Source organism: Monodelphis domestica, chromosome 2, assembly GCF_027887165.1.
Source record: "Monodelphis domestica isolate mMonDom1 chromosome 2, mMonDom1.pri, whole genome shotgun sequence".
Lineage (NCBI taxonomy): Eukaryota > Metazoa > Chordata > Mammalia > Didelphimorphia > Didelphidae > Monodelphis > Monodelphis domestica.
The window spans coordinates 105,504,961-105,528,762 of record NC_077228.1 but is presented as its reverse complement, the minus strand read 5'-3'; the positions used below and the strand labels follow the sequence as shown (position 1 = coordinate 105,528,762).

Below are 23,802 nucleotides of genomic sequence, written 5' to 3'. Positions count from 1 at the left end.
TTAACCCCACTTGAGCATCCCCTCTAGTCCAGGAGAGGAGTAGGGTTTTGTCCCTGAGAGCTATTGGCCACCACCCTTTAGAGAGAGAGTGAGAAAAGATTGGGCCTCTGATAGGGCAGGGTGTCTGTTCCCCAGCAAAGAGCCAGTAAGAGAACCGGGTACATTATAGAACTCTTTCTCCTAAGCTAAGTCCTACCTTGGATTTAAATTAAAAATTCAAATTCAATGAAGGGAAGCAGTTAGAGGTTTATGACACTTTAGATAAAAAAGTGCCCCTGTTCTTATGGAGAAGACAGTCTCAAGAGCACTGGTGATCTGGCATAAAGCATATGCACTAAGCCATGAGAAAGGAGATCAGAAATGTGAGACTGGAGTTGGAAGCCTTGGGAGGGGGGCTTCCTGGGGCTGCCCTTGAGGCAGCATGTTTCAGAAAAAGAACTCGAGATATCATAGGAGCTTAGATTTAGAGATAGAAAGGACCTTAGGGGCCATCTATTCTAACCTCTTCATTTTACACAGGAGGAAACTAAGGCCCAGAGATTAAGTGATTTATGCCCAAGGAGTGCACAGGTCTAGTCTCCAGTCTCTTTAATACCTCTATTGAGTATTCAAATAGTTGCTCATTGACGGGCCATTGTACACAATGAATCAGTTTCCTCATCTGTAAAATGGGAACAATAATACCTGAACTGCTTCTATCACAAGGCTGTTGAGAAGAAAGTGTTTGGTAAACCTTAAAGAGCTATACAATTCGGATTTAAGAACCAGTCAGACCACTGGAGGAGGCTTGGCTTCGCCCAAGGTCTTATCCTGAAGGAGTTCTAGGGCTAGCTCCCTATTACTCAACTCGAGAAGGCTCTAGAAAGCAGCAGGAGGCCAAGAGGGGCTTTGCTGTTCCGGGAGAAAGAGGAGATGGTACCCCTGCCATCCCTTACAAAGATAGTGGGATGACAGTCTCGCTGCACCCCCCCCCCCATCCTTCCGTGGCCCCGCCCTTCTGAGGACGGAAGGAGGCGGGGTTGTACAGCTCATTGGGGGAGGTGGGGATGCCGTGGGACTCCTTTCTCTCTCTCCGTGGCGGCGGAGGTGCACGGCGGTTAGGCGTACAACCGGCGGCGGCGGCGGCGACGACGACGACGACGACGGCTGCGGCGGCGGCGGCGGCGTCGTCGTCGTAGTCGTCGGCGGCGTCGGTGAAAACCTTGGCCGAGGCGGTCGAGCTGCTGCTGCTGCTCGCGGGGGTTCGTGTTGGAGGTGTCGCTGTCGCTGTCGCCGCTGCTGCTCAAGGTGTCGCCGCTACTGCGCTCTCGCAGGCAGTCGTGCCAGTCGCTGCCGTCTCGCCTGCGCTCTGTCCGTCGGTCTCGGGCCCCAGCGCCCTGCTGCCCCCGGTCCCGCGCCGCCCCCGCCGATGGAGCCGGCCCCGGCGCTGCCCCTAGCGGGCCCCCGCCCGTCTCCGCCCGGAGCACTCGTCGCCGGCCCGGGCCCACTGGGCGAGTTTTTGCCTCCGCCCGAGTGCCCAGTGTTCGAGCCTAGTTGGGAGGAGTTCGCCGACCCTTTCGCCTTCATCCACAAGATCCGGCCCATCGCCGAGCAGACGGGCATCTGCAAGGTGCGGCCGCCCCCGGTGAGTAACCCGCGACTGCGCGAGGACAGGCCCAGGAGGGCTGCGCGGAGGCGGCGGCTACGGCTGCCGGGGCCCCGCCGACATCCATTAGCCGGCGGAGGGGGAGCTTGGGGCTGACGGCCGCCCTCCGACGCGGCGGGGGGTGTGCGAGTGCGCGCGTGTGCATGTGAGTGTGAGCGGCGGTGCCGGGGCGGGTCGGGGGGTGCACTTGTGAGGAGTCGGGGCGAGGAGGAAAGTTTTCAATATGGCGGCGGGAGCCCCTGGTCCTTTGTGTGGCGGCAGCGGCAGCGGAGGCCCCGGGGCGGCACTCACCTGGGCGCCCCACTCCGCCTCAGGGCCCCCGGACCCGGCCTCGGCCCCCTATCTGCGCCCGAGGCGGCCCAGGGCTCCGCGGACCGCGGCTGCGTGCGTGTGTATGTGTGTGCGCGTGTGTGTGTGTACGTGTGTATGTTTTGGGGTGGGGGCGCTTTGAGCCCCCATCTCTACTCTCCTCAATGTTGGGCTCCTGGGGCGGGGTACCCCATTTCATTTTCGAGGGCCCTCGTGTTTGGCAACATCTGACCATAGGTCCCCCCTAAATTCAACTCTGCCTCTTCGGTGTAGCGGGGGGTCCTAAGTCTGAAGGGGGCCCCGCCCCAACTGTGTGGGAGGAGTGGGAGACTCAGACTTGGGGCCTAACGGCTGCAACGTCCAATGAAGAAAGCCTGAAACCCCTGAAAGAGTTGGGTGCACCCCTCCCCCTTCCTATGCCCCCTCCCCTCCCTGGCCTGGGGGGGGGACTAGACTAAGTTATCCTAGAGTGGCGGTTGGAGGGGCTGGGACCGTTGGGGGAGGGAGACCAACTGCCCTTCTTGCGGTTGTGGAGAGGGCCCTCTCCCCTCCCCCTCCCCAGGTCCCTCCCCCGAATCAGCCTATCCCAAATTGGAGGATGAGGGAGAATCTGCTTTGTTTTGTTTATTTCTCGCCCCCACCCATCCTCCACCCTCTCAGCCCCTTCCCAACCAAAGCTCAGCTCTTTGTAATGACGTCTTTGAGCAGGAGGGTCTCCTCTCTCTCCCCTTCTTGGTCCCTCCCTCTTTCTGCCTAGTACTATGCTTTGAAAAGATGTTTATTAGAAAAGGGAGAAGGAGGGTTAGTGGTCATTGAGGATGACCAGGACATGGAAAAAACGCCCCCATACCCCCCAAAAGGCCAAAATAAAGTCACCACCACATTTTCAATAGTTTCTTTTGCTCAAGTTTTTAAAAGAAGTTGAAATACCTGTTTTTTCCCCACCCCTAATTTTTGGATAGTTCATTTCAGTTGAGGAAATATCCTGGAAATGAGGATGTATTTTTTCTAAGTGGAGTGGGCAAGAAAAAGGGTTCTGGGGATTGAAGGGAAGTGAATTTTAAAGCTCAGGTAGTCCTGTCCAAGCCCACAAAAGACCTATCTTGTTGAAGTCATTGTTTTAATTCCTGAGAAGAAAACAAAACTGGTTCATTGCTGATTTGGTTTTTTTATTCTATAAGAAACTGTAATAGAAAGAGTCAATATAAATCGTGCAGTTCTTTTAATAGTCACAAAGCTACTACCTTGGGCAAATTCTTTGGGACCCAAATATGTGAGTGGCTAATGATGAGAGGCTATGAAGAGACCTGTATGAGAGGAGACTGCTGGGTTCCTGGGTGTTGTCCTCCATGTTGGCATTGTAATATACTACCATGGCTGGGCAAAAAAGCCTTTTATTGCCTTTTCTTTTCTGATCTTTCTGAACCCTGAAGATTGGGTTGCCTTAGTTTGGTCTGGCTATTTCTTCCTTCAACTTGGTTCACATGTAAATGGAAAGTTGAGCAAAATGTAATCTTACTGTCTTTTCCTACCCTTAATGTTAAACATGATGGCCACCATTTTGTATAGAGAGGAATACAGCCTGAGGAAGGATGTTAGGAGGCACAAATAATTTATAAATGTAAACTAATCCTTTCTTTTGGAACCCATCTTTATGCTTAGGGGGCTTGCTTACTCCTTTGTTTAACAAACTCCTGTGCCAAATTGAAACTTGGTATTTGTTGTAAATTTGTTAATCTAACCACAGAAAGGGACTATATTCAGAAGTTATAGTTCTTGAAGAGGGATCTTGTTGGAACAAAGATTTCTTGAGAAATGCCAACAATCTTTGTTTTAGTAAAAGAAAGTGTTTCATTAAGAAAGCATAACTGAACAAGTGGTTTCAGAGAGTTGAAAAAACAATCTATACTAAATATTTCCATAGGAGATAAACATATTAATCTTTATAGTAGACATCAATATTTTAAAATATATAGTTCTTTTGGAAAATAAGGAAATATTGAAAGGATGGGGTATCAGAGTTATAGTTATTTACACTTTTTGTGGGGGAGAAGAGCAGAATAAAAAGTATTTGTATGATTTTTTTTGTTATTTCTTTTGTACCTCAAGTCACTGGAATTGTATAGTCAAATGCCATAACTTCTATGAAAGGCTTTGAACTGGATTTCTGGAAACTTTGGAGTGGTGAGGTTTCAGTTATCACATATTGGGTGATTATTCTGAAATATATATGAAAATGTTTCAAGTAGAGATGTAGTTGGAACCAATAACTGGTTTTGAATATGTTTGCCCAAGTCTAGTTGAAAAGTTAAAAGAAAAACAAATTAACATATAATTTAAGCAATATCAATAGTGTGAAATAACCAACTTTATTTTCTGCTTTTATGCTTCTTATTTATCTTAAAATAGTTAAAAAAAAAAAGAAAATTGTATCTATTGCCTCCCTAGTTTTCTTACACTAAAGCATCCAATTAATTTTCAATGTCATGTTCATATTCATACGTTTTCTGTTAGCCAAGCTGGATACTACTAAATAAAGCATGATTGAGTCTTACCAGTATGCCAATGTTTATTGATGTTTTAAACTCAGTTAGCTGAAGTTATTCTAAATCTCTTCTGCCTTCAAATTGGCTATTTTGGCCAGATCTGCCATTGATTTCAGCCAGAGTGTGTGTTTGTGGGTGAGAACAGTGATTTATAAGTGATAATCTAAATTTGTACCCCCAAGGCCAAAAATTTTCTTCTTAAGCTTGTTTCAGATCTTACAGCCCTAATTTAATAAAGCTGTGTTTGGTAAAGATGTGTAAGTACATATAAGATTGGCTCAACAAGGGGAGGAGGGGGATGCTTTGTCATTATAATTTGTGTGGATCTTATATTTTACCTGCATTTCAAGGCATTGTTTTGCCTATATGTGGTGATACCTAGAACATTCTCCTCCCCAGTTTTCTGAAAGGAAGGAAAGAGAAAGAGAAGGCCAATTTTGTGTCCCTTTATCATGGAATTGATTCTAAATGCCTAGTTGAATGAATTTTTTCCTGCCCCTTAGGCTTGTGTATTTTGTGTTTTTAACCTCTGAATCCTCCCGAGTTCCATGGCTCATATACAATCTTTACTACTGCATCACTGTATTGTCACCAATTTCTGACTGGCTTTGTATTTTGAATGTTCTTGTATTAGAGCCTACAGACTAGAATCACCCTTAGCACTTAAGAATGCGCTTTTATTGTAGCTTCCCATAGAACTGGGGGAAGAGATCTTGAAATATACTCCTCTTCCTAGTAGCCAGGCAGAAAAACATTTTATTTGTTTATTTAGGGCCTTGTATTCCAATTTATGTTTGGGGGAGGAGGCTATCTTTAAAGAATTTCATTTATCATGTCATTGAATTGGCTAAATTTGGCTTTACCAATGGCAATTGGTCTTTGAGTCACAATAACATCCAGTAGAATTGTAAGTAAATTGTTTAAGATCCACAATGAGAAACTAGTAACCTCTGGGTAATTTTGCAAATATGAGTTAAAAGATTTATCCTTCTTTAACTCCTTAAGAGGTTTCCTTTCCTATATTTAGATGATTTGTTGATAAAACATGCAGTGTGTGAAACAGCATATTGGTCAAATAACTAGAACTAAATTTGCAAACCTGTTAATAGAGTGCCTCCATGTTAAAACCAGTGTTTTTGAATTGCTTCTTTGTTTTGGACATTGATGTAGGACTCAATGAACTGTTAAAAAAAATTACAGAAAATTATTAATCCGTAGCATCACTTGTTCCTTGTTTCTTAATTAGGTTTAGAGCACTTTCTTTTTGTTCTGTGGTAGCTGAATACTTCCAGTTGAATGGCTAATAATTAACTCCCCAAATCCTCTGTCATCTCTATTGATGGTTTTTGAAGCCATTAAATTTGGGATTTTCTAAGTATTACCAGACAAATTTGCTACTCATAAAACTTTCTTTAAAAGTACCAGACGTGTATTCATTATAAATTACTAATTTCTTTAAATTGAACTTGACTCATTTTCTATAATGAGATCTTTTGCAGACCATACAACCTTGATTGCCTACTTAGACTGCTTTAAGATTCTCTAGAGAAAAGGAGGAAGGGCAGCTAGGTTGCCAAGTGGGTAGGGCATTGGGGCTTGGAGTCAAGAAGACTCATCTTCCTGAGTTCAAATCAGACTTTAGACACTTAAGAGACTTAGACAGCAGTATGACCCTGAGCAATTCAATTCACTTCACCCTGTTTGCCTTAGTTTCCTAGTCTGTCAAATGAGTTAGAGAAGGAAATGGCAAACCATTCCAGTAATCTTTACCAAGAAAACCCCAAGTGGGGTCATGAAGTGTTGGACACAGCTGAACAACAAAAAGAAAAAAATTAAAGAGGTAAAGCCATAAATATGAAATTGGGTTCCTTATATTTGTAGTCCCTGTATGTATTCTACCTACCAAATATCAAATAAGCTGTAGAACCACTCTTGAGTTGGATAAGAAAAGTTGGGAATTGTTTGTAAAAAGTACAGAACCTAGTTCATTCTTTTGGCCAGCAGACTTGCATGGTTTATGATACCATGGTAATAAAATGCAATTCTTCTTTCAGTGGATTGATTTGATGTAGATGTTCCATTGGAGGTGGGATAAAAACCTATTTGAAGGAAGCCCATAGAATGTGGCCTGGTCCCTGTACTAGCCTAAACTAGGCTAGATTTTTTATTTAAGCCTGTGTCGAAGTAAGTGATATACTAAACTCAACATTTTAGACCCTTGAGTTTTTAAAATTATTTCATTATTTGGCTTTTCATCTTGTCAAAATGATAGTGTTAATTCTTTTCTGGAGCTACTCCTAGCTTTGGATGAAATCAGGAATTTACTTCAGAACTTATACACATCGTAAAGGAATTATTTCCCTTACCCCCCAAATGATTCCTGGAGCCCCAGACACTGTTGAGGTGTTGTACTGTTCTTTTTTTGAAACTCCTTTGGGCCACTTCCATGATTTTGGGTATCTATAAATTAGGAAGTGCTTTGGGTGATTTGGTATCTAATGAAATTTCTGTGTACTTTAAAAAATCATGGTGAAAAATAGTGATTAACATGGGAGAATTTAATTTAATAGTCATTTTAGTTTTAATAAGTGCCTTTAATTTAATCCCTTACTGTGCTCTTTGACTAAAGAAAATTTTGAAAAGAGTGTTAATGTAAGGAGCACTTTATTTGAATCAGACTTTGCTTTGATTCCAGACCCTGACACCTATTGTTTGACCCTGGAAGTTACTTAATGCCATTTGGATTTAAGTTTCCTTATATGTAATGAGTTAAGGGTTTGAACTAGATGGTCTTTCTAAGTCTCTTCCCTTTCTGAAACCTATGATTTACATTTCACAGCTTTTAAGCTTCATGAGGGCAAGGAGTGCCTCTGCTTGCACAGTCTTGTATTAAGTAGCTTAATGCTTGATGAATTGATCCTATGACTCATTTTGACTTTTACCTAACTGAAAAATTTCTGCCTTTAATAGTAACTTGTTCTTCTGTCAACTATGTTCAGTGACCTGAGTATGAATTAATTGTGGGGTGTTTAGAACCAATGATGAATAGATTTGACTTAAGTGCATCTATGTGAGTTTTAGTTCAATTTCTTTAAAAGAAAAACATCACCATTTAAATCCATAGGTTTTTCTGATGGTACTCATACTAAGATTTCTTTTTTTTTTGACAGATAGTAGTTTCTTAGATTGGAGAATACATTCTCCATTTTCCCCCTCTGCCAGAAGAGGAAAAATTTAGAGGATTTGATGCTTTGTATTTCTCCTTAAAATTAGAGGTATTGAGATTTATTTAGTAAATGGAACTGGGGGGGGGGGGTGTTTAGCCATTGAAAGGAACTTGACTGGAAACTCACTTCCTGACAGTGTGAGAGTTGGAGGAAGGCAGTATTGGGATGGGCAAATGGTCTTTTGGTGCCAAATGCAATTACATGGAAAAAAAGAGCTTGAAACCGGCTTTGCTTTTCTGTTGTTTGTTCAGTTGTTTCAGTCTGCATGACCCGATTTGGGGTTTTCTTGGCAAAAATACTAGAATGATTTGCTATTTCCGCCTCCCCCATTTGACAGATAAGGAAACTAAGGCAAACAGTTACATGACTTGCCATGGGTCACATGGCTAGATTTGAACTCTGGAATATGAATCTTTCTGACACTAGGCTCAGTATTCAATCCACTGTGCCACTTAGCTGCTTCTCTCTACATAGTGAATACTAAGATTTTTCAGAATTGAGAATTGAGTCTACTATATTTAGTAGATAAAGAATGCATGCCTTAGGAGCTACTACTGTATCCATTGTTTTTATCTTTGGAGAAAGTTCATAGTGTTCAGGACAGTTGTTGGACCTTGCATGTCAGCTTATTGTAGATAATAAGCATGTCACCCTGACTGGGATGAAAATTCCTTTAATGAAAATTGGCATATGTTCTCTCCTTTTCCTCATCTTTTATCTTTGGGATTATCCAGGCTTCCCTTTTCTTTGAGTGTTCTTTTAGGGCAACCTATATACTAGAGGCATATTTTTAAGTAGAGCTGGATAATTTAAAAAAGTGAAATACTCAAAAGATTTCCTGTTGACTTTGACTGGGCTACATCACCTTAATTCAGCCTTTCTTGGACTGTTTAAAAAGCCTTTTAATAGTGCTCCCTACCTCAACTTTTTCCAAATTCTATTAAGTCAAATCAAGAAGCATTTAGAAATACTATATGCAAGGTATTGTGCTAAGTGCTAGGGATACAAAGGCAAACCTTGCTTTCAAGAAGTTTATAGACTTAGACAGTGATGGGACGTGTAAACAACTGTACAAACAAGGTGTGAATATATATATATATATATATAAACACATCTATATATGATATATATCTACACATAAATATAATCTTAGAGGGAATGTGCTAATATTACAGAAGATTGGGGAAGTTTCTTGCAGAAAGTAAGACCAGCTGAAATTTAAAGAAAGCTTCCAAGCCAGAGAAAAGGAAGAATATTCTGAGCATGGTGGATAATCAATAAATCTCAAATGACTTTCCTAGAAATACAGTCTGACCATGGCATTCCACTTGAATAAATTCCATTGGCTCCTTGTTCCTAAGATAAAATATAGAAACTCTTCTCTTTGGCATTTAAGCCTTTTCACAACCTGACTGTACCTTACCAGCCTTAACATATATGCTTTTCCCCTCTTTTTTTACACTCAGTGATGTCCTACCAAAACTGGCCTTTCTTACACATATTTCATCTTCTCTTTCTATGTACTTTTGCATTGACGATTTCTCCTGTCTGAGATATATCTCTTCCTCAACTTTTGCCTCTTAAAATCCCTAATTTTCTTTTAAGACTTAATCAGGTACACTTCCTTCTTGTGCATGAAGCCTTTGCTGATTCCTTATCTCCCTTCCCCCAGCTCCCTCTCAAGGTATGCCTTTAGTTTGCACATAAACAGTACATACTTATTTATTACTCTCCTAATAGAATGTGAGCTTGAAGACAGACAGAGGTTGTTTTATTTTTGTCTTTGTATCCCTAGTTTCTGGTACTTATTAGGATATTAAAAACTTACAGATTTACCTGGAAATAATCTTTTTAAAGAAATGTCAATGTTTCTGTTGGTCTCTGGACAGCATATGAGTTTTGGTAGCTCTTTTTTCCTCTCCCCTTCCATTCCTTGCCTCCCTCAAATGCAAACAGTACAGGCTATACTGACTTATTATTACACATTTGTTGCAGGTTTCAATAGTCATAGAATTTCTATTTAGAGTTCATATAGTATATATATATATATATGTATGTGTATATATATATATACACACACACAGAGAATGTTTATAAGGATAACTTTCACTTCTTAGAAAGATTCTTTTTATTTTTTAGGTTCATAGAATTTTGAATTGGTAGTAAACTTTAAGATCAAGTTTCAGCCTTCCTTATTTTATTTAACTTGAGTCCCAAGACAGGTCAAATGACTTGCTTGGGGGGGGGCCACACGAAGTTTAAGTAGTTGAATTGAAGTTTGCAAGCAGTTTTCTACTATTTTGTTTAGAGACTGCCAACAGTCTTACTAATGGGAAACCATTAGGCATGAGGTCCTTTAATGATTGAGTTGGAATTATAAACTTTTGAATCCTTTTGATTTTTATATTGCTCCTTTCCCAGTGTGGTGGTGGTGTTTTGTATTGGAACATTTTGTCATATTAATCTCATAAACCAATGACTTAAAACAACCTACATTTACAGGAATTGAAGAAGCCCTAGCTAGGGTGACTGGGGAATGCCAGGTTCTTAAAAGCAGATCTTAAGGCCTTGTTTTTTTCCTGTTAATTCCAGCATTACCTTGGATCAAGTCTCCTTCATCTGCAAATAAGGATCAGGCACCAACTGGAGCTGTTGTCCAGATTAATTAATTGGTGATAGGAGAAGGATTAAGATCCAAAGCCTAACTTTCTTATGCATTTTCTTTTTTGTGTGTGAAAATTTATAGTAGTTTAAGAATGCTTTTTGAGCTGAGGCTTACTTGAGGTCTGAAAGGTAGATCATTTTTTCCTTTACAAACATGCAAAAGATGGCATTATAAAAAATGCACTAGAGGATGGAAGGAGAGGCAATAGTTTTACCTGGAAAGTAGAAGGAAGCAACAGGATATTTTCAGGTATTTTTCCATAAACTTTGCAGAGTTTCAGGGGGAGGAGAAAAGATTGTTCTTTGTGTTTGGTGACAGATTTGGGGTAATAATAGTTGGGTAGTGAATTTTCAAATGATTTTTCATGTTTAGCCTAATATGGATAGGCTTTATAGAATCAAGTCTCCCCATATCCCTAAAAATCTTACATGGTACTCCTGAAATTTAGGCTTCATTTACCTTTTATTCAATTTATATCTAACCCAAATTTGAAATGGGAGAATATAGAAAGGCAAGATCATATCGGAGACATACATTCTAAAATTTGTATACCTTTAAAAACTTAAGTGGAGTTCAGTACACATTTTGTATTGTCTGGTAGACAAGCACTCCTTTGCACAGCTACTTAAGTTGACCTGAGTACATTTGAATCTCTACATTTTCAGTTTCACTTGAGAGCCAGGTCTTCTTATCCCAGTTTGTCATAGAATAGAACTTGTTGACTTGATAAGCAGCATATGAAGGACCCTGAACTTGGAATAAAAAGACTGGTTTCAGCTCTACCTGTAAGGAGCTCCAATTTTAGGTAAGTGTGAACTTTTTCTTTGAATTTTTCTCCTGTAAAGTGAGGATAAAAGCCTCTGAAAGGCTTGTATTTCTTCTCCAGATTTTTTCCTCTTCCTCCATGTTTTCTGTACGTAACTTGCGTGTATACATACAATTGTTTGAACGTTGTCTCTCATTAGAAGGGCAGGGACATCTTCATATCCCCTGCCTTAGTATGTCACCTGGCACAGAGTGTTGGACTAAATAATCCTAATAACTCAAGTTCAATCCATCAAGCATTCATTAAGGACTTTAGCTGAGTATTGGGGGTATAGAACGGAAATGGAATAGTCCCTGTCCTCAAGGATGAGCTTTGATTCTACTGAGGGAAAACAGGCATGTTTGTGATAAGTAAGGTGAAGTCAGTCTGAAAAGATAAATTGGAGACAGATTGTGAGGTAAGAGAGAGCCAGCCACCTACCTGTGCTTTATGAATGTTCCGGCTGTGTAGAAGATGGATTTGAAGGTAGGAGAAATTAGAAGGGGGGGACCAATTGAGAGATTTTGAGCTCCTTGAGGGCAGGGATTATCTTTTGCCTCTTTTGTCATCCCAGCATTTAGCACAGTTCTTGGCAGCATGGTCCATGACTAAAATATATGTTCACTATTGACTAGGAAGCCTGGCCATGTGAATGGAGAGAAGCAGAATCAACTAGACTTGGTAACTGAATTGGAACTTGGATGAGTTAGATGAGAGGAATAGTGAGTAATTCTAATTCCATTGGAGGTTCCTCTCCTTTTGTGTCTGTGCTGGGCCTGGAGTCAAGAAGATCTGAACTCAAATCCAGCCTTAGACATTAGTTGTGTGACTACTTAATAGCTAGTGACTGAGCTGCTAGTCCCTTCACCTTCAATTCCAAAATGTAGATTAAACGACAACTGTCTCACAGACAGACGCTATGTAAATACTATTCTTGTCCCTTCTTCTGTATGTGACAGCTAGGTGGAGAGATAGACACCCAGACATGTGAAGGCTGGGAAATAGTTATTTGTCCTTCACTTAAAGACTTCATCAGGGGAACCAAGCCAATTTCCCTTTTGACTATCTCTGTAGTGTTAGGAAGCTTATTCTTGGTTGGAACTTTCTCTGAGCTCTATAATCCACAGAACATCCCTTCTGGAGTACTTTATTTTGGTGTGAACTTTTTCTCCTTTCAGTTAATGAATGTCTTTGAATTAGAATACATCTTTCTAGAATATCCTAAACACTAATAGCACTGGAAATTATTCCAGACAATAAAATTCAGATTTCTGTCCCCAACTTCTCTTTTGTTACATGTTCATAGGTTTAAAAAATATATCTATATATCTATATCAAACAATCCTTGCCACCTTCTTTGACCAAGGTATTTTGAAGCAATCAATACCTTTGGTAGTTTAAGCTGTTTAAATATGGAAATTTTAAGGTGCTCCAATGAGATGCAGAGGAAATTTTTGCTAGTTTTGGAGTTAGGGGACCTGGGTTCAAATCCCAGCTCTTATGTTTACTACCTATATGACTTAAGATAAATCTCTTTAATCTCTTTGGTTTTCAGTTTTATCTGTAAAATGAGGATATTGGATTAATTGATTTCTGGGGTTCCTTCCACCTCTAGATCTAGGATCCTAATTTTAGGAAACTGTTTCCCCTTCTGACATTGTTTAAATTTGATTTGTTGCAGTGTTCACACATTTCTAACTGGTTCTACCCATGTATCATGACTTTATGATCTAAGTTTTTTATTTAGGTTTTAAACATCCCTGGTTCTTTTAATCAAATCTCATGACATGGGCTCAGTGTCCTTTACCATTCTGTTCTGTTCATCATTCTTCTCTGGACAGCTTTAGCTTAAATGATGTCTTTATTTTTTTCAAAATTTAATTAGATGATTGAGAATAATTTTCCATGGTTCCTTCCCTCCCCGCCCTCCACCCCCTCCCATATATGATGCACAACTCCACTGGGTTTCAACAGGTGCCATCAATCAAGACCTATTTCCTTATTATTTGAAATAGGGTGATCTTTTAGAGTCCACTTTCTCAGTCATAGTCCCACCGACCCATGTGATCAAGTGGTTTTCTTCTGTGTTTCTACTCCCACAGTTCTTCCTCTGGATGTGGATAGCGATTTCTCATATGTCCCACTAATTAGTTCTGGATCATTGCATCGCCACTAGTAGATAAGTTAAATGGTGTCTTTAAACCCAGAACTATACATGATATTCAAGTTGAAGCCTGATAAGGGTAGAATACAAAGGGGCTATCACCTTCTTATGCTTGGAAATAATGTCTCAAAGCAGCCCAAACTCACCTTTTTGACTTCCATGTCATATCCATAGCTTATTGAGCTCATAATACACTTAAGACTAAAAAGAATTTTTTCAGAACTAATACTTCCCATAGTCACATGCAGCCTAAGTACTCTATTTGCTACTTTTAAGTTTTTTCCATTTTTTGCCTCCTTGCCCATTGCACAGGCTTTTTTCCATATACTTGAATTGTATTCCTTAATGTAACCTTGGTGGATCTTCAATGGCTGCAGCTCAGCCCTTATGACAAGCTTTTCCGGAACCTCTGAAGCCGTCCTTCCACAGGTTATCAGGCATACTCATTTTTTTATAAATACCATTTTGCCTAGTAAAAAAAGGAACACCTTGAGGGAATGAACTGTTTTTGTCATTTTATCCTCAGTACCTTGCATATAGTACCTTGCTCATAATAGGCAGTTTGACTAGTGACAGTGAAAGATGCTTTGTCATGCATTTTGACTCTTAATACTTAAAGGCTGGTCCCACTAATATTCTGGAGTGTTTTGAATGGAATTGTTGGATGATTTAATTTGAGGTCACCTTTTTCATTGAGAGGCTTTCTTGGTAGTTGATATACAAGAGGGGATGAATTTCAGATATGGGGAAGGGTAGAAAGGAAGGGGATTGTCCTTAGTTGGATTAGGAAGCAGTAGGAGCTGTTACTCTGTTTACCAGCCTTCTTTTCTGGTGCCCCTTCCCATTTTCCCCTACTTCCTACCTATGGAATTAGATAGAAATGACATTTTTATGTCTTGCCTAGTATGATGCCTTGAACATGTTTGTTGAATTAAATTTAACCTAGTTTTTGTGACTCCTCATTCTTTGGGTGGGGGAAGTATTTTGCATATTTGTTTTGGAATTCTAGAATGGTCTTGCAATATTTGAGCCATTGCTAATTAAAATAATGAATTGGGGGCATTAGTGTAGACTAGATAGTTAGGAATTATGTTAGGCATTTGTTTTCAATTCAGACCACCTATTGACAAGCCTCAGGTAAAAGATTCTGTTTTGTTGAACTGTGATTAGATTTGGCCATGCCTTCGAAAGTTTCAGTATTTCATACGTGAAAGGATTACATGGTAATTATTTTTAGTTTCATATATACATAGACTGACTTTATTAAAATCTGGGTGATACTATAATCTTGGAATTATAGTTAACCCTTTTTTTAACCCTGAGACTTTGTTTAGATGAGAAGTGACCTGTGAGCTAGATATATTTTTTTGTCATTATTGGTCATGGATTTAATTTGAGAGTAAGTGCTAATCAGCACAAATTATAAGTAGTTTAACAGATAAGTATAGAAAAAGACATGTAGCAAATTACAATAGACCTCAAATATGACATTAAGATTGATTAAACTTAAATCTGTAACGGATCATATTTTATCTGTCATCTCAAACTCTTCAAACTAGAGGACTAATATTAAAGCTCTTGGTCAGAATTATGGTGTTGAATTAGACTGGTGTAAAAATCAAAATTAATATGTAATACTTTTAATATATTATAAGATTTATTAATAATCACTAGAAGTGATAAAATAAAAAGGTAACAAAATAAAATCATGTGCCCATGACTAATCTACCTGTTCAAACAGCCCACTCAACCAAAGTCAGGACCCAGGAAGCAAAGAGAGCTAGCCACTGAATACCGCCCAATTTAGCTCCTGTCTCCATCAGCACATAACGACAGGAAGTCAGTGGGCTAATGGGAAGTGTAGTTCAAAGGCACAAGATTTCCAATTACACACTGATATATTTGTCCCATGTTAAATAATTGGATGATCTAGCAATGATAGTGTTAGTTCCTACTAACATTTTAGATTTGAACTCTAGATACACAGTTCCCATTTTATCGCTGTAGGTAAGCTACCAAAAATATTTGCATTCATAATATTAAAAGATTATCATTGTAATAGTGATAGAATCATAGAATCCAGAGTTGGGTATCATGAATCATTTAGTCTAATTCCTTGTTTGAAGCACTATTCTCCTCAGACACCATTGATAATTTATCAAATGGTTGGTTTTATATATGCCTGCAGGTAAATGCATGGCCACTGATGTCACTTTCTGATAGCCAAATATAATGATTCAGGAGGTTTCATTCGGCCTATGAAACTTGTAGTTTTTCATCTGGTTGTATTAACTGACATGCAATTGAATCCTATTCATTGAACTAATACAGAATCCTGTTTGTCCTTGCCCTGATTTGGAATTTCTATAAGTGACTAGATTTCTGTAGTCTTATCTGCTTATAAGTCACCTGCTTATAGGCAGGAAGGGTGTTTACAGATCTAATATAATAAGGGTGTGGGTGTTTAATTTCCCTGGCTTTAACTCTTCAGCTAGTTTTGGGTAATGCTGAACAATATATGCTGGCAGAATTTGATTTCTTCATTTTCTTTGGAATATTCTGAGAAATCAGTGTCTACTATGGCAGGTATGAGCTGCCTAGGTGGTAAGAATACAAAATATAAAGAATGAAGCATTGTGACTCTTAAGGGGAAAATATTCTAAAGTAACTAATGGATGCTATCTTGCCCTTTGTCCCATAATTTTTATTGGTATAAATCCTTTTCCCAACAGGACTTAACTTAAAATATATAGAAAATACAGTGTAAAACTACTTTAAATAAATTAAGTCCTTTCAAAAAATGCAGCAGCAGCATTGGATCACAACTCAGCCATGCTGATCAGTTAGAGGGAACTATGTGTTAGACGATCCAAAGTCACTGCTGTCTTCTTTCATTGGCAACTGTGCCCATAGGTTGGGAGATTTGAGTTGTATGATCAAGCTCTAACATTTTCTTATTCATTTTATGCTTATGTCCATGCTTGATTAACTTTAGTTTTTTAATATTTGAGGAAGTTGTCCCATTCAAATTGATAATCTTACCTGATAATCTTACCAGATGTAGATTTGCTATGATCAGTAATGAATAATACCTATTTCCCTTTTTAAAATAAACCTGTTGGGATCCTCCTACTGAACTTGTAGGGATATTTACAGTAATTATATGGCTACTCACAGTTCTGGTAAACATCAGGATATATTTTTTCAGTCAGAAAAAATCTGCTTACTGCTTGAGAACTTAAAAAAAAAAAAGGCCAGACCTGTTACACATGTATAGTCAATCAAAACATTTTCATATTGGCCATGTCAAAAAAAAATTTTTTTTGGTCTCATTCTGTACTCTTGTTCACTTCTATCAAGAATTCAGTAGCATATTTAATCAATAATTCTCCTTTATTCATGGTTGGTCATTAAACTAATCAAAGAGTTTCTCATTTCTAATTTTTTATCTTTAACATTAGTGTCATTGTATAAATTAAATAAATGATGCAATCAAGTGGCACATCCTTGGAGTGCTGGGCCTGGAGTCAGAAGAACCTGAGTTCAAATGTGACTTCAGACACTTTCTAGCTGTGTGACCCTAGGCAAGTCACTTAACCCTGTTTGCTTCAGTTTTTCTCAACTGTGTAAAATGAATTACAGTAAACCGTTTTGGTATCTTTGCCAAGAAAACCCTTAATATGGGGTCTTGAAGAGTGGGACACAACTGAAACCACTTGATGTAAATTGTGCTCCTGTTTTTTTTTCCCCCACTTAATCCAGCATCATTAGATCTACAAGTTTCTCTGAAACCATCCCTTTCATTATTTCTTAAAACATAGTGTCATCACATTTATATACCACAATTTATTCATTCCTCAATTTATGGACACTCCTTCAGATTTCCATTCTTTGCCATTTCAAGATTTATAAATAATTTTGCAAATCCATAGAATTTGTTTTTTTTTAGAACTCCTTTCTCCCCTTAATCTTCCTTATCCTTTTTTCTTTTCCCTTTTACTTCCTATCTCCTGTTGAATAAAATATATTCCTGAATAAAATGTGAGTGTATATATTTTTTTCTTTCAGGCTATAGTCTAAAAAAAGCTTTTCAAATCAGTCATAGCCAGGAGAATTTCATTGAAGTCCACCTCAGGGGATTTTGAAAACTGAGAACTAACAATGGGGTTTACCAAGCATAAGGGAGAATGCTAAAGTAACATTCTTTTTTTTAAATTCTAATTTTATTTCATCGCAACCCAAAAAATACAGCATCTCTAATGAATATGGAAAAATAAGTGGACAAGAATATAAAGGGGTACACTAGGATTATAAAACATTGCAAAGTATCATTAAAATTATCTGGTATTTGTCAAATAGAGATCTAGATAAAGAGAATATATTGTAGAGATGGAATTTCTATTTTTAAAGTATTTTATATAAAATATCCCATTAGGAAAATAGTTTTTAAACTAACATCAGATGAAACAAAAGACAAAAGATGGGAAAGGATTCATTATTTAAATATACTTGGATAATTGGTCAGCAATTTGACAAGAAACTAATACCGACCTCTATTTTGCACTATATCCTTTGGAAATTTTAGCTAGATGACAGACTTGAACAGAAAAAAGGCATTATAAAAAAGGAATAAAATGGAGTAACGTATTATCTCAGTTTTGAAGGAGAAAATCCTTTTTTCTATGGAACGTGAATACATTATGAAAGCCTTGATTATATGTTTTGAAAATTCTATATAATAATAGCTAGCATTTATATGATACTTTTTTTAGAGTTCCAGACATGCTATCTCATTTAAGTCTCACAGAAGTAATATAAAAAAAGAATATTATTTTTTCCTTTGGATAAATATCCCTAGTTCCATTCATTGACCCTTGTATATAACTGTTTCATATCTCCTCAACATTCCCATCCTCTCCTCTAAACTCACTTCAAAAATTGTCATTACTTTAATATGGAATGATTTCATCAGTGTGGGCATAAAGTAACATTCTTAATTGAGGGAATATCCAAAATGAGGTTGAATTTTGCTTTTTTGCAGAAATTGATTATAATATATATTAAGAAGTAGCCATAGTGAGAGCTGATCTTGAAGTCTAGAAGATTTGGGTTCTAAGCTCACAAACTGATTATGACCTTGGAAGAGTCATTTAGCCTCCAATGCTTAGGCAACTGTTTAAAAGACTTATTTGTGTAGAATTTTGTTCATGAATTGCTTAAGTTCATTTTATTGGCAACCATCTTAAACTCACATAACTTTGGAAAGATTTCCTACTCTAATCCTCCAGCCTATTTACATTAGATAGAATTATACTTAAACTCTTCCCCAAATGTAGTTGTGCAAACATTTGAATGTACCTTATATGTATGTCATTGCCAACCTTGGGATCCAAAGATGAAAAAAATTCTTTTTTTGTTCTCTAGAGCTGATATTCTGATGAGGAGGGAGAAAGGTAAAGGGAGAATATAAGCAAAGGTGGGGGCAGCTGGGTGGCTCAGTGGATTGAGAGTCAGCCCTAGAGATGGGAGGTTCTAGGTTCAAATCTGGCCTCAGACACTTCCCAGCTGTGTGACCCTGGGCAAGTCACTTGACCCCCATTGCCTAGAGCCCTTACACAGTATTGACTCCAAGACGGAAGGTAAGGGTTATTAAAAAAAAAAAAAGAATATAAGCAAAGGAGAGATTACTGGGAATCCGGAAAGTATTGATGGACTGATAAGAAGGATAAGATATTTGTATTGTTTTAAAGGAAGAAGATATATTTCAGTAGACTACAATGTATAGGGAATTTTTTTTCCTACTTGTCACCCAGATTCAAAACTGAAGTGCCCTGCTTGTTTTATCTTGACCATTCAACCCATTTTTTCTTTTTATGATTTCTCCACAATCTCTCATCCATCCATCAATTCCCTTGACTTTAATCATTCTGACACTACCCTAAGTCTTGGCAATTGTCAACTTCTGCTTGGACTAGTATAATAGACTCCTAATTGTTCTTCCAGCTTTCCATTTCTCCATTCCAAATAATGCCAGATTTTTCTAATGAAGTCTGCTCATGTTTTCCCCTAAAACAGTAGTTCTTATTACCTCATGGTATAAAATAAAAATGTCCATAGTCTGATGTTTATGGTGCACCAGAATCTGACTTTTGAGCTACCCTTTTTTTGCCTTTCACTACAGTTCTAGGTTCTAGCTCAAGTGCACTATTGTTTTCAGATAGATCATGTGTTAAACTCACCTGTACTGTCCCTTCAAAAATGATTGTGTCATTAACAGAAATTTGCAACTTGGGAAGAGGGACAGATTTTAGGGGAAAAGATGGATTTAGATGGGTTCCTATTGACTTGGAGATGCATACAGGATATCTAACTAGTGTCCAGCAGGCAAGCAGAGCATAGGATAGACATTGGGGCTGGATATATAGTATAGGAGTCATAAGAATGGATTAGATTTCTGGTTTGAAGAGTGAGTAGTAGGTAGTGGAGAGGTTGAGGCAGCAAGTAAGAAATTCTTTCTAGAAATTTGGCAGTGAAAAGAGGGTGGTGGTGGGAAAAGATAGGATGTTTATATGGTTGGTAGTTTTGTTAATAACTTAACCTATTTTGTTTTATTTAAATTTAGGGCATGGTAGTATAACCTAATATTGTTACTTTTGATAATGAGTAGTAATTTTTTAGTTATTGGAAGCAATAAAACATAATGGAATTAGTATTTTGCCTATCTTGAATTTTTTAAAAGTTCTGTGTAGCAGTACAACTGTAGCAGTAACAAAAAAGCTGTGCTCCATTATAAACAAAAGCCATGGACAAGTTCAGTAGAAGAATGTCTCATGTGGGTAGTTTTCAGTTTTTAGGAATGGGATCACATGGAAAGACTTGATTTGGAAATCTGATTTCCTTTACAATAAGTTGCTAAGTTTACCTTCTGTAAAATAGTTGTCATTACTTCCAAAAATTTTGAAAGAGTCCTCCTTGAAATGGAAGATGAGAAAAAAAAATATGTTTAGAGAGACATGTTCTAAAGACATCCTTATTTTGGGAGAATAAGGAAGATGCTAATGAATAAATTTCTAATGAGAAAGTAGGTGAGAATTGCTTGGAATCTTCCCAAGTTCAAATCTGGTCTCAGACATTTTAGCTGTGAGATTCTGGGCAAGTCGCTTAACCATTTGCCTTAGTTCCTTTTCTGTAAAATGAGCCTGAGAGGGAAATGGCAAACCACTTTAGTATCTTTGCCAAGAAAACTCACTGAAGAGTTGGACATAATTGAAATGACTGAACAACAAAAGTGAATAAATTTAATTGATAGTAAGAGAAACTTGGCTTTGCAAAGGCTTCAACACTTGCTAATACTTGAAGTAAAGATAGACCTATTATCAAAGAGCCTCTTTAAGGTCTTCCTGAATGATTGTTAAGAAAGTTAGTTTTTGCAATCACATTATGAACACATACATACTCCAACTAGCTGAACTAGCAAGGAACCAGTAGAGAGCACACTAAAAATTCTGAGCAGTATTCACTAGCCAGGTGCTATTCCTGGTTTTTAAACATTCCTTTTCAATAGGTGTAAACAAAGAATTATCAAATATTTGTACCAATTCCATTTGCTTTCTATAAAATTTGTTTTCATAGAACCAGGATGATTTGTAAGATAAAATATTAAAAATGTTAATTAATTGCCATAAGGTAGACAGACACTTAAACATTCTCATAGATTAGTCCTTCCTAACATCTCTTAAAGCTGTATTAGGTTTAAGGAGCTTTAGAAGGGTGTTATTAAAGACCTCTGAAATTAAGAAAATTAAAATTAAACTTCTATATGTCAGTGCACAAAGTATGCTTTAAAAAAAGTGCTTTTATAGATTTTCTTTGTAATTAAGTTTTTTATAAAACCATACAAATTTACATGTGTTTATTTGTATGTAGGTACTTATGTATTCTATGAGAGATCAAGTGAGTGTGTGTTAGTTTGGTAGATAAGGTAACCTTTGCATTATTAACCATAACTTCTCCAATTAGAATTTGTCAAAATTTGAATCTCTTGGGTGAGTACAGTGGATAGAGTGCCAGGCCTAGTCATGAGTCCTTGGGTTCATATCTAGCCTCAGACATTTTCTAGCTGTGTAACTGGACAAAATTGCCTAGCCTGTACTGCTATTTTGCCTTGGAACTGATACAAAGTCAGAAAAAAGGGTTTTTAAGAAGGAAGAAAAGAGATGAAAGAAATTTAATACCATAAAAGCTTACTTAAAACCCCTTTAAAAAATAGAACATAGAACATAGAACCCCTTTAAAAAATAGAACATGAAATAGGATAAAGTTCTATATTAAACACTTTAAAAAATAGATCATGCTGAAATAGAGGATAAAATTCTATAACATTCAGCAGAAGAAATGGGGGGCTAATAAATAATTTATAGTTAAATATAAGCTTGATCCCCACCCCTTTCATATTTCATTATTGTTAAACAGTTTTGGATCATTGGTGTACAGGACACTATTGTATGGGTCTTTTTTTGAAAGTTAGGTTTACATTTATAAGCAGCTGGTATCTGTAAATTCAGAAGTAAATCTTTTTTTTTTATTAGACACAAACATCTCAGAAACCAAATTCTCTGCTTATACTTAGGTTTTATAAAAATATAAGGTGATACTTCATTAAGTGGAACTGAAACAAATACAGTTTGCTTCACATAGTGCTCTACTGTAACACCGAGGGATGTGAGGCATGCAATGGAGAAGTCTCGATTCTGACCATAGAGGAGGAAAGGGCATGCATGATTAGTTAGGATTGAAAAGGATTGGCTATATTACAGCCTTTCATTGGCTCTAAAGCTTTACTGAAGTTATCTATACAAAGAAAAGATGGTTTCTCTACTAAGAAATGATTTTTAGGGAAAGGAAAATGTATCTCTTGGAGTATGGGGAGAGGTGAGAATTCTAATTTTAAAAAGTTCAGACTCAAAACTCCAAACTTGACACAACTGGGAGACAACATATGGTGTTCCTGAGAATGAGAGTCTTGAGGAGTTAGTTTTGTTGGACAACACAGATAGTGGGGGAAAACCTCTCCACTTTCATGTTCAATACTTTAAAAGGGAAAATGACATGTACCTGTTATTTCTGACTAAAATTTCAGGTTATTGTAAAGTGTAAGGTTTAGAAAAATAGAATTAACTGAATAGTAGGCTCAGAAGAGTGAATCTTTTCATAGGTGTCCTGAAAACTTTTCTGAGCAAACACTCTGTGGATGATAAGGGAAACTTATGGGGTTAATGCTTATACTATCTACAGACATCATCTAGTTTTTTTGTGAGGGAAGCTTTGTGTGAAAGCTTATCAGAATTGATAATTAAACTTTTATGCCCAATGTGTCTTGATACTCAGAAAGAATATCCTTTAGAGTTGGCTGGTCACTATCCTTTACTAGTTTGATGGCATCCCATTCAAAATAAGTGAAAACTTGAACATCACTCTAGGAAGAATTTTGCCCTTTATGTATGATTGGGTTTGTTTGAGTGCAAGCCACAATTTATCTTGGTTATGGTTCTTGGTAAACTAATAGGAATTTCCTTTTGACTTATTTTAATTGGTCCTTTTCCAGTAGGGAGTTATTGAGTTTTTGGAAGATGATATTCTTTCTCATTTTGCTATTCTTCAGTTCTTTACAATTAGAAAGATAGAAAGGTATATCATTTGCAAGTTTGGGAGTGTCAGGTTTAAACTATGTTGACTCTGTTGAATTAACTATGCCTCCACATTGGCTTGTGTTGGTAGTCAGAGGTTTGGATGATGGGATCTGATTACTTGTCAAATTTAGTTTTCTTGACATTCTTTACTTTAGAATTGAGCACTTTCTGAAACAGTGTAAAAAAATTCTCTTGCACCAAATATTTCTCAATTTTATTTTGCATTAAATTGCTGTTAGGTGGTATGTTTTAGGTAGTGGGCATAAAGAAAATATTTAATCCGTTCACATCATGGAGGGTTTTATATTCCCACATTCCTACTTAATACATATACTTTGTATTGAAGGAAGCAGCTGGACTCATGTAAGTGTCAACTTTTATTCTGCACATATTTTAAATGTAAAATATTGAAAATAGCTAAAACATAATTATAGGAAGATTATATAGGCAATTATTCTGAAGGGCTTTCAGTCTGATGGACTTTTAAAAAACTCATCCCTTCTATCTTAGAATCAATACTGTGTACTTGGTCCCAGGTAGAAGAGTGGTAAGGACCAGGCAAATGATGGGGTTAAGTGACTTGTTCAGTCATACTGTTGGAAGTGTGAGGTCAGTTTTGAATTCAGGATTTATATCTCTGGATTTGGCTCTAAATCCAATGAGCCATCTAGTTGTGCTGGGTGCTGCCCCCCCCCCCCCCCCCCCCTTGCAGAATTCACATAATGATTCTGTAAGTTTTCATATTGGGAAAT

At 37.8% G+C, this 23,802-nt stretch overlaps 1 protein-coding gene across 2 annotated transcripts in view; it reads left to right on the top strand.

Moving 5' to 3' along the window:
- The first annotated feature begins 944 nt into the window (after positions 1-944).
- KDM5B (lysine demethylase 5B) overlaps positions 945-23,802 on the top strand; it is a 72,793-nt gene continuing 49,935 nt past the window's right edge. Inside the window, exon 1 of one of the 2 annotated variants that reach the window (XM_007481160.3) lies at positions 945-1,624. In XM_007481160.3, coding sequence (XP_007481222.1) covers positions 1,409-1,624 — 216 coding nt within the window. In that variant the 5' untranslated portion in view covers positions 945-1,408. The remainder of the gene's footprint in view (positions 1,625-23,802) is intronic. The other variant, XM_001364144.4, reaches the window with a different exon arrangement.